General features: G+C 36.5%; 1 protein-coding gene across 10 annotated transcripts in view; it reads right to left on the bottom strand.

Annotated features, from left to right (window-relative positions):
- Positions 1-12,052, bottom strand: part of MYBPC1 (myosin binding protein C1) — an 83,507-nt gene that overhangs the window by 46,000 nt on the left and 25,455 nt on the right. For 6 of the 10 annotated variants that reach the window (XM_036891340.2, XM_036891341.2, XM_036891337.2 and 3 more), the window contains exons 5-10: positions 11,653-11,688; positions 9,848-9,955; positions 8,355-8,503; positions 7,902-8,019; positions 6,369-6,420; positions 4,217-4,273 (exon numbers count right to left, since the gene is read on the bottom strand). In XM_036891340.2, coding sequence (XP_036747235.2) covers positions 4,217-4,273; positions 6,369-6,420; positions 7,902-8,019; positions 8,355-8,503; positions 9,848-9,955; positions 11,653-11,688 — 520 coding nt within the window. The remainder of the gene's footprint in view (positions 1-4,216; positions 4,274-6,368; positions 6,421-7,901; positions 8,020-8,354; positions 8,504-9,847; positions 9,956-11,652; positions 11,689-12,052) is intronic. The other 4 variants (XM_036891347.2, XM_036891348.2, XM_036891344.2 and 1 more) reach the window with 1 other exon arrangement.

Raw genomic sequence — 12,052 nt, forward strand, 5'->3', positions numbered from 1 at the left:
TGTAGAACATATAAGGAACATATATGATTAGAAGAATATAAGATTTAGGACACACTTGTCCTTATTTTAGAACCATAAAATGAAACCAAAACTCAGGAATAAATGCTTTATGAGGAGAGCCTTAGAGTAAGTGTAAAAGAAAATTTAAATTCATTTCCTTTGCTGGCTAGTCCTGGCTTACTTAATTGGTTTTATCTGGTTAATTTGGAAGTATTACAGTGACTACTTACTGTAAATAATGATGGTTTGGATTATTATTTGGAAAACAGGTCAACACATCTTAAACATCAGTATGAAAACGGTTTCATGTTTGCACTGTCACAATTATACCTGTTTCAGAATTCCTTGAGGAAATACTGGATTGTAATCATGGGAGGGGGAGGAGAATAAACTATTAACAGAGTTTAGGGTGGCATTAGGCAAGGAAGATTTCAGAACATCTAATTTCTATCGTCATATAAATCTCTTTTCCCAGAGGAGGAGGCTGAGGCAAATCTGGACAATGGAAAGAAATAGAAGGTTATTGGTCCATCCAGTAACCTTTGTGGGAAGACTAGACAACACCATTAAGAAAATGTGCCTCTTAAAAATTCAAGACACAAGTATCTTCATCTCACTGAAATGATAACTACACCCTCTATTAACATGGGGAAATTGAAAAGCTTGAGAAAATTGTCCTGAAGTTGGAATATTGGTAATAATTTGCCAGATCTACTAAATCCACTGCCTGAAAGCAGTCTAAATTTCAAGTACATCCTTTAAATATTTTTTAGGACGTCTTGGAGAATCGCAATTAAAATGGCTATGTATGTACATATTCTCTGTGGGTGTTTCTTCAGTCACTCTATTAAAGCTCTATTTTTGTCCCATTCCAGCCTATGTATAGCTTCCAAACTGTAAAATTATGCCATACTACATTGTGGTAAATTTATATTCCAACCAAGAAGAATTACATACACATTTCAAGTATCCTCCTGACACTAGTGAAATTATTTACAGATACCAAACTACATTAAAATAGCTAACAAGAGGGGCAAGTCAAACACTGAGATAAGTCTAGGTCTATGAGATGGATGTTTATATGTTGGAAGCCAGTAATAAAGATAATCATTTTTAGTGTGATTTCTGTTGGTAGATTTATAAAACCGATCATCCTCACCATTTTTTTTTTCATTTAAAACGCCAAAGTACATTTGGCTCTACTCTGTTCTTAATCTTACCAGATTTTGTGTGTGAACACCGATGACATCTTGCTTATTCCTCCCTTTTCTCTCCATCTTTAATTGAATCCCAAATTGCAAGAAGTATTCATCACTTTGTACTTGAATGTGAGATCAAGGCTCCCACCTGTAGCATTTCCTTAACTCATCCAGAACATTGCTTTACTTACCATGGTGGCTGCACATGGCCCTACTGCATGCCTATGTTAAATGACAGTAGGGAGAAAAATCCATATTTCTATAGACACCACTGATTCCTCGCCAGGCATTGGGATAGACCTATATAATATTCACAGTACTTCCATCTACATCAAAATTTCTATAACTTGACGATCCTAGGGAAGTACAAAGCAGTTATACAATTTTTTTTGTAGAATTAAACTTCCAAGTATTTATATAGGTCAGGTCCCATAGCAAGATACTGCCCAAAAGATTTACTCTGATTTAGCTAATATTTATTGTTCAGGGCAGGGAGATCTTTTGTTGTATAGAGATGTTGGCTGTAATGTTATTTATTATGAGAGAGAGATTTTGCCACAAACTCTTGGAGTATAAATGGTAATCACGTCATTACCACAATGAAAACACATGCAATTCATAAATTAGTAGGAAAACACAATGAAATCTAACATTATACTGGTAGATTAGCATATTAAATGAATATAGTCATATTTTAACAACAATTTAATTATAAGTCAAAATCGTAATTAGGGATGTAAAGAAAATGAGAACTGGAGACATGTTGGTGGCCCATTTTTTCCCAGTAATTTGTTTTTCTTTAATTACTTTGACCATTAAATTTTTTTACTCTACAACTACTGATAGAACTAGTCTCATTTTTGTTTCTTTTCCCTTTTTAATTAGAGCATGGCATTTAAAAATCTGTATCAAATTTTTATTGATTGGTGTATGTGTGTGCTTTTTGTCTTTTTAGGAATATAAGCTCTTCAAGGGAACACATCATATTTTGGATGAAAATGAATATTTATTTGATATCTACTGTGAGCCAGACTTTTTACATTTAATTTAATTATCACAATAATCCTATCAAGTAGTTTTTATTCTCTACATTTACAGGTGCAGAAAACATATCTCAGAGAAGACATATAATTTGACCAAAGTCATGTAATGAGTAGATGGAGGGCCGAGATTCAAATCCATGTTTTTACCACTACCTTTTCCTTCTCACAAATATGTATCATCTCTTTCTGTGTGCCAGGCACTGGAAGGCGCTGGATTTCTTCTCCCCAAGAAGATATTCTCCCCAAGCATTATATTCTACACAAAGAAAGCATTTGGTATTTTCCTTATTGAATAAATGATTGCAGGGAAAAAAACCTCTCTTCTTAAAGTGTCACTTTGGGTTATACACTGAAGCACCAATTTCCAAGGCAGATTCAAAGGAGTCAAAGGAAATGAGCTGACTCAGAAAAGGAAAACTGGGATTTTGGTCCCTGCCCCGCTTCTAACTAGCTCCATGCCTTGGGGTAAGTCACTCAGCATCTCTGGACTTTGTTTTCTCGCCTGCAGAACGAGGAAGTGAGGGCTACCTAAGGCCACTTCATATCGAATTGCTTTAAATAAATTTGGGGAATTAATAAATATTATTGAGACTGATGATTATGTGAGGTATCCAAAGAAACAAAGGCGTATTCGATTTTACCAAAGTCTATTGATTGGCAAATATCCACGGGCAATTAATAGATTGTGCCAGTTTTTATTTCTGTTCTCAATCTAAATGTTTAGAGTTAGGGGTAAATTTTTCATTCAGAGGGACTTGAATAAAGCCATTCAACTAAACTGAGAATGAACATGAGCCCAGTTTATTACTATTTGTAATTTTTTGGGCAGCCTATTTATACTTATGTTTCTTTAGTAACCATAGAAAACACTAAAAGTAAAAAAGTGAAACTGGAAAGCTAAATGAAAACTGATAACAATATTATATATTATTAATTTAGAATTGTAGTTTTACTGTTTATTCACAAATTTGATAAACACAATCCCAGCAAAAATCAATTTTTTCTTCTGCACTATAGTAAACAGATATGTATAATTTAAATATAACAAATATGTAATATAGGATATTGTATGATTATATATATATACCTATTTATCAGCAGAAATCCTTTAAAAAGCTTATGAATTGAATATTCATGATGAAAATCTATAAATTTTATTGCAAGAGAGCATTGTTAAGGGAGTGTGAGTGATAATACTTAACGTTTATTTCCATTTTACTACTACATTTTAAAATGTACATTTTTTGGACACTTTAAGCATTTCTGAAGTAAAGACATGTCTTATATTCAATAGTGTGTCATAAACTATTTGGAGCAATTTTTCCATTGCTCCAAAATTTTTTTTTGCTCCAAATTTTTTTTTTGGAGCAAATTGCTCCAAAAATTTTTCCAATTTTTCCATATATAAAATACAGGTATGTATTAAAATGAATGGTGTTGTAGATTTGATGAAATACAGCAAATCATAAAAACTGTATTAAAGTAGGCCTGCCTTTAAAAAATACAAAATACATACAAATATATATATATATATATATGTATAGAATTCTACCAAAATTGTGAAATTGATTTTTCAATCAAATATCAAAGCCAGAAGAATGGAGGCTTTATTTATTCAGTCCTAACAAGGAATCATAATTGAAATGATAGGAATCATGAGAGAAATCAGAGGTTTCTTTTTATTTAATTCTGCTGTCTCAGTTTTCAAATCTCCTCATCCCCAACTAAGAAAGTGTGAAGTCATAAAATATTTAAAAAGGAAATACAAAAGCATTAGCTAAAATCTTTAACAGATTAGTGTGCAGTGGTTCCTCTGTTTCTTTCTTAGTTGACTCAGTTACGTTCTATAAGCAAAACACATTTTCAAAAAGTGAGAAATTCTTTGAAAAACATCCACTTTAAACTTGACTTCTCTGAGTGGGTATCTAAAAGATTTCCAGGCCACAGCGCCTCACTCCATCACTGGGTTCTCACCTACGTTTCAGGAGACCACTAAAGTCAAGTTCCCCTGCATCCTCTTGACCATCTCCACTGTCATTAACAAAAGAAAAGCAAATCTGGGTTTAGTGCTGAGACACATACACAACAGTTTCCCCCAAAACACTCCACATATAAGCATATGCAATTTCATACCAGCACACAAGTTGTGGGACTAAACACAAATGATTTCTTTTCACACAAGTGACATTTTAAGTTTTGGAGTATGTACTTGTGGAAAAGTAACCATGAGGAGCTTGTGTTACTCTACGATTTTCAGAAGACACTTTTTTGTAGATTGCATATATACAACTGCTTGGATTTGTGTTAAGATTAACACAAATGCACTTAAGCCAAGCAACACAAAGTACTTTGTTTTTGCAAGTTGGGGTCTCTAGAAACATACCTGTGTAAAAAGCAAAGGACTTTTGCTGATCTCTGTTATTCAGGTCAGACAGAGATTGGCTTGCAGGATGAAGTGTACCAGTGTCAAATATATAAGTACAAAGCTTATATGCAAAGGTAACTTCTTTGTATCCATCAATAGATGACTCAGATAGTGTGATACCAACATAACATAAAAATGGAGCTAGTGCAGAGCTTTTTAAAAGATGCATTCCTTTCTATTTAAAAGAGAAATCATTATAAACTTTTCATTTTCTTATTAATACTTGTAGCCTTTAAGAATGTACTGTTCAAAATTTGTCTTCCAATTGTTGATGAGCTCTTTACTAGGAGGTTTTAAAAGTGCTTCCCTATAGAGAAATGCATCTTCCGTTAGGCATGCAGCCACTTTCGTGATTTCCTATAAACTCTAAATAGAAGCTATGGAGCTGAAATATAAATGGCACTACATATTCACTTACATGTTTAATTTTTTTTAATGAAGATTTTGTTTCCTGCTCTTTACAAATGTTACTTATGGTTTCTAAGAAAAGAGTCTGCAGGTTTAAAAACAGCGTGTATAACATGTAAATTATAAAAATCAAATTCAAATGTGGTTTCGAAATTTATTTAAGAGCAGGCATTTGGAGAAGACCTTTTGAAGGAAACACATTCCTATTCTTGTAAAGCACGAAACTTAGTAGCTTATGTCATCCTCTCTTAAAACATACTTATACATAGAATGAGCCGAGGTTTAGACCACTGCATTTGCTGAACATGGGGTGAAGGGAAGGAAGGGAAAAGGAAAGTAATAGGATTTGAAAGTTATGAGTTAAAAAAACCTACCAATTGACTGAACAGGTAATATTAAATATCTTTAAAAATTTTTCATTACTCACAATTTAGAAGGGAAATATGCCTTTTATTAACAGACTCATTTCTTAATAATAGTTCAGGATGACTTTCCTTACTTAGTATATGTAGATTTAGTCTTAAGAACAAAACATTTACTCTCATTAATGAATTATATTGTAGAAGAATTAAGTACAGAGAGTAAAATAATGGCAGGAAGGGGCTAGTTATGTTTCTCAAAGACTAGAGAAATTTTTTCATTTTCCTTCCTTGGACCACCACCCTCCTTGATTTTTTGGTCTTGACAGTTGCAAAATAAATAGGTCTCTATATTTTCCTTTCTGTGGCGGTCTTTATTCCAGCAGACTCAATGGTTTTTTTAACTTGGCATAATCCAATATTTAAAAAGAGCTAATTTCAGTAAGTAGCTACTTAAATGTGGGGTTCTGGGCACATGGTTTAATAGCTCCATAAGTTATTTCTAAATGAAAAGCAACATAAATAAATTATTTGCTGACATTACATAACTGATGTTCTATGAGGTGTGTATTGTTACAGATCTTTCTTGGCCATTTGGTGGGAAATAAGGCAATTAAGGGAGAAGCCACATATCAATAGATTGAAAGTGTTTCTTTATATGGCAAAGGTGAAACCTGTAAAAATGGGAGCTACAATGTAACATGAATATTCTAAAACACAATCAGTATATACTGGTTTGACGTTAAACCCATTGATTCTCTAGAAGGCTAACTTTTGAATATATGGTATGTTTGACTACAGAGAGAAGACTTGTTCTTATTTGAAATCAGAGTGTGGAGGAAGGGAAAGTAAGTTTTGAAAATCCTCCACTTCCATGTTATACAAATTCATGATTCCATGTTACACAAATTCATGATTTCCCTTTTGACGTTACCTTCTCTTGAAAGCAGATCTGATGTCAATGTTTGGAGTAGTCCCGGTCGATTCTTTGAAAGGAAAGAAAAGAATAACATAAATACCCATTAAGAGGGCAGTTGTGTGTAACTACCTTCCAGGCTGTGGGGATTCTTCAGGTAGAAAGAACACCAGGTGAAGGGGGTCTGGCGGCTTTCCTCCTGACGGCTGAGCTGCTGAGACATTAGATTCACCCTCCTTCACCCAGAATCAGGGAAAGGGTCTGAGGAGGTGCCATTCCACCTGCCTTCCCATTAGGATCACGCGAGGAACCTGAAAAACACCAGCTTCTTCATCTCCCCACTGGAGATTTTGACTCCCCAGGTCAGGGATGGGCACCCAGAAGTCAATAGTCTTCAAAAGCCCTGCAGGTGATTCTCAGAGATGCCTGGTGGGCTTGAGGAAGCCCTGCTTAGGACCAGATTCCCACTTACTACAGAAATCTTGAGAGTACCTCCACCCTTGATCATCTAGTCTCTACCTGACCTCTCTCCAAATGGGAATCTCACTCCCTTCCCTGGCTGTTGGCATAGCTTTAATGAAAGAGCTCACGCTGATGGGAAGACACAATTCACCTCCTCGTGATTTCCACCTTCAGATTCTAGTCTGCCCTCAAACACTTCCCAAGTGGGAAATGGCCTTTCCTTGTTCTGTGTGACAGCCTCTACCCTATTTACCTATATGCCTGACCTCCTTAACCCTGCACTCAAGCTGGATAGGGTGGTTAGTGGTTTCTGGATTCTTCATCTTCCTTGTTACCTTACTCCAGAAAGGATCCAGGTAGAGGCATGGTGCCCAAGGCCAAAGACGTTACTCCAAATAGGGAAAAAGTGGCCCATTGCAGAGCATAGTCTCATTTCCTGAACATAGGTCTTCCACTGCTTAGAATGCAATGGCCCAGGTTTAAATTACACCAGCTTTGTCTTTTGCTACTTTATCACACTTGGGATTCTTCTTAAGTTTATGATCTTTGCTGCCAAGTCAACTTTCCCTTTGTCTACTTATGGAAGTGGTCCCCTCCCTGCCCAAACTACACACACACACCTTTACATTAATCCCTATTAAATTTACTCTGGGCTGTACACAGAACATATGGATGGAGAACTCCTATATCTGACATGAGTCCTTGTTAGAGAAATCCTCTCTCCCACCTGGGTATTCTGATATCCTCAAACCACTAACTTATCCACAAACCTGTGTGGGAATAAGAGAATCCAATGAAATAGGCACATTCAGTAGCAGCAAAAAATGGTATCAGCCCTCATCTGGGAAACTGAGAAATGTAGAGAGCATGGACATGAGATACTTAGGAATAAAATCCCCCAAATTGCACTTTTAAATGGCTTCATTACGATGTAATGCAGTAGGCTTGCTGAGACTACCACAATCAAAACACACAGCTTTAAAAGAAAGTTTACTTTCAAAATCTTATAGTATTAAATGACCATCTTCTCTTCTATCCTCTAAAGCCCATAAAAAAATCACATTTATCCAGATAAGAAGGTTCTCTTACCGTGTACTTCAAGATCGAATGTACAGCTGTCAAACTTATCCTTATAGGTGACCTCACATCTGTAGTTTCCTGCAAAGTTCTCCTTGGCCTTGATGATCTGCATCTCAAATGTGTATATCTGCAATGACATGCATCCGGACACATTTTAGCCCTGCCTTGCCAACAGAAGGAGGCCATCACATTTCACCTATTTTCCAAATTCCTCACCATTGGCTTAAAGATGTATTTGCATCAGGGGATTCCAGTACAAAGTTCTCAATACAGGAGGGGGTCACTATATTCTGCAGCTCTTAGGTGTAACAGGGCAACCATGCTAGAGTGTAGATGTTGGAATGGTAACTCCAGAAAATTTTCTGGGACTGAAATCTCTCAAAGCTGAATCTGAAATGACCTTTTATCCACACAGAAGGAATGGGCTAGCCCAGCCCCTGTGCCGGGAGTTGGGGGCCATACCCGAGAGTGCCTTTCGAAGGTTTCCTTGAGCTGGAGGTGCTTCCCAGCTTTGCTGGCCAGGTCCATCCATTTCCCTTTGAACCATTTGATAGTGGGTTTTCTAAGAAGATCTTCAGCCTTGACTTTGGCTATAAAGGTGATATTTTCACCTACAAAAAAGAAGGAATGTTTCAGACTGTGGTTTAAAAATCGCCATTTGTTTTGCTCACAACTGAAAGGAGTTTCACAGGACTCCACAATGTAGACTATGATATGACTGGTGCTCCAGGGATTCTGCAATGAAATGGCCCTGATTTTTTCATGAGTACCCTAGAAGTTCTTAGGATACTCCGGTGTGTTCTGCTTTTGAAGTTTATGGAGCAGAAAAGGAAGCAATTGGTTAATCAGTGGAAATATTTTTATTTGGTTTTATATATGTTTCATATATATATATATATATATATGAAATAAAAATGGGAAAATGTACACATGTTTTTTTCCCCATCCTTTTTATTAGGCAAGATGATGGGAAGTCTGGAAGCATAGGAATATGACTAAGTGGAACTGATCTTTCTGAAATAACTCTGCCTATCACTTGTGAAACCAATTAGACCCCTAGCACATAGAAACTGTGCCCCAGCATCCAGCTCTGTGTTTTGATGTCTCCCAGAAACACAGGGGAGAAAACATTTCCATTCACACACAATATGCTTCTATATTCTAGACCTGAAAGAAGTCTATTTCTGAAAAGTTTATGCCCCCCATTTTAGAATATCGTCACATACTGTATAAACGATGAGATAAAGGAGCATTTTCTAATGAATATCTCCAAAGGTGAACTATCTGTCTAACTAACTTCCTTTGAGATACTATACATATCATCTAGTGCATATGCAGATTTGTAATTATCTTATACAATGAGGCAGGTTATAATGAACACAAATCATTTAGCCCCATTTTACAGATGAGGAAACTGATTCGAATTCAACTGGCTTCAAGGTCCAGGCACTCAACTATTATGTGCTAAAGGGGACTGAAATGACAGCTGTCACTCACCTTTCCAGGTTATAAAAAGCAGGATTAATATATGTATACAATATAGTATATATATACAGTATTACTCAACCATAAAAAGGAATGACGTGCTGATTCATGAAACAGTTTGGATGGACCTCAAAAACATTATGCTAAGCAAAGGACACAGAGGTCACATACTGTATGATTCCATTTATGTGAAATATCCAGAATAGGGAAATGCACAGAGACAAAGCAGATACAGATTAGTGGTTACCAGGGGCTGGTGGGGAAGGAGAAGGGAGAGAAACTGCTCAAAGGGGCAAAAGGTTTCTGTTTGGGGTGATGAAATGCTCTGGAACTAGATAAAGGTGGTGACTGCACAACTTTATTGAGTGTACTAAGAGCCACTGGTTGTTCATTTTAAAATAGTTAATTTTATGTTATATGGATTTCACCTTCACTGAAAACAAAAAAAGGATTTAATGCTTGGCACTCACCAACTTTCACTGTTCCTGACTGAGGCTTTTCTACTAACAGGGTGGACAACTGGGAATCGGCATTCTGCTTGTCTTGTTCTTCCCCAGCAGGTTCACCAAGAGACCATTCTAATGAGCAGAAAGGAGGAGAAGGGTCATTTCGGGGCTAGGTTCTTCCTAGACAGACTTACCTGGGTTTGCTGTTCTCATCAGTGCTGAAGCTTTTCTTCATCTAATAAACCTGGATAAATATAACATTCTTTCCATCCATCTCCCCTGCAGCCATCAGTAGAAAGTGACAGATTCCCATTCTTAGAGGGTTGTCTCTTCCACCATGAGATAAAGGAGCATTTTCTAATTCCTAGAAATAGTTTAACTTTTCAGGTAGGTTGTTACTCTGTCCTTGTTGGCAGCCCTGGTTCCTTTGTTTCCCCATCCTGTATGGCCCCTAACAGATGAATAATGGTGGGAAATATTATATTTTATTATTTAAAATATATGAAATACATTAAAGTATATTAAAGCAGTCCTCTCAGTATTTTTTCCAGGTGACTGACTATAAGGCCATATCTATACAACAACAGGACTGGAAAAGACAATAAAGGATGGATCAGGATATAAGTCAACTGAGAAGGGTCAGGCAACCAAAAATGGCCTGGTATTTCTAGATTATTTGCTATTGTATAATGAGACGATTCCATTAGGGTGGTATAGATATGGTCATAGTTTGACAACTAAGTAACAGATCATGACCTGCAGGTACAAATTTCAAGAATACTAGGAGCATCCTGCAGGTGGGAAAAAGCAATACTGAAAAAAGGAAGAAAGGTAAACTTCTTGAGGTTTTCCCGTGAAGAGAGGCCAGCTGAAAGGGAAGTTTATCGTCATTTCCTAGGTTGCACTCCAAGGGCTTAGCTGGCATTAAGCAGCAACAGCTCCGATATGGAGGATGGGAGAGAGAACTGTAGATATTCCCACTATCCTCCAGGACCTAAATGCAGAGAAGTTCCATTTCAGCCACTAAATAACTGGAAAAAAAACAAACTGGATGGGTTGCCAATGCTCTGCCTGTCAATGTTTATTGAAAAGAAGGAAATGTACATTCAGTTATTTTAGTTTTCATCTATCAATCATGCTTAGTATTTCTAGCCACAGGCGATCATCATGTCACAATGAAGTAATGCAATGTAGTCATATGATTACACAATTGGTTTTAATGCCAAGGTTGATGTTAAAATTTTGTGTTAGGTGTATTTGTGATATTAATAGTAATAGTGAATTGTAGCCATTCACGTTTAGAACATGAGGGCAGGAACTATTAATTATTGTTTCATTCATTCCTATACCTACCTGCAAGTGCTTGCAGAAGTGCCAGGCCCACAGAGGACCTATCACAATAGTCCCTCAAAGTTCTTTTGTCGAAAGAATGAATGAATAACATCACAAAAACTGTAGCTACTGTCAGGATGCATTTGGGAGGTATTTTATCAACTATATGTAAGGTTCTATAAAAATGTGATTTATTATTTAGATTTTGTAAGTTTCTTAAGCTCTGTGGGTTTGCTAAGTATTAAAAAGGATAGTTACAATAAACAAACCTGTGGTGTACGTGGCCAGATTCCTGAATGTGTGCATGTGTGTGTATCATGCAAAATTAATTGTTCTTCACTACATTAGTTTCTTGTAAGAGGCTATGTAATGAAAAATTGCTACAAAAGGTACAAATCGAATGAAATAAGATTAGAATCTGTACAGCTTCAAGGAATGAGGTCATTAGTGATTATATTAGGAGGGGCCGGGATGCCTTGCTCCAGGCATGTGCTCACCTGAATCTTTTCTTTCCAGGGCCCGACTACTCAGACCTGAAAGAGAAGCGTGGTTTGGAAGATGCAGGGCCAAGGGGCTGGAAACGGACTTCTCACTTCAACTTTCTTGGATTTTCCCCCCAACCCTCTGCCTTCTGATGATGGGGAGAACCAAGCTAGAAGTTGGCTTGAATGGAAAATCAGTAGAGCTCCAATTATGAAACACCTATAAAAAGTGTGTCATATTGGAAAAATAGTAATAGTATAAAAGAATTCAAATATCTAAAGAATGAGAAAAGGACATAAAGCTGGAAATGGAAAACAAACATTTTTTTTCCCCTTAGAATTTATACCCAAGGTTTACTTATTTATTTCACAAAACCTCCTTTTAAGAGGTTTCTCATGTAAAAAAAAATTGCCA

This window comes from Manis pentadactyla, chromosome 10, assembly GCF_030020395.1.
Source record: "Manis pentadactyla isolate mManPen7 chromosome 10, mManPen7.hap1, whole genome shotgun sequence".
NCBI lineage: Eukaryota > Metazoa > Chordata > Mammalia > Pholidota > Manidae > Manis > Manis pentadactyla.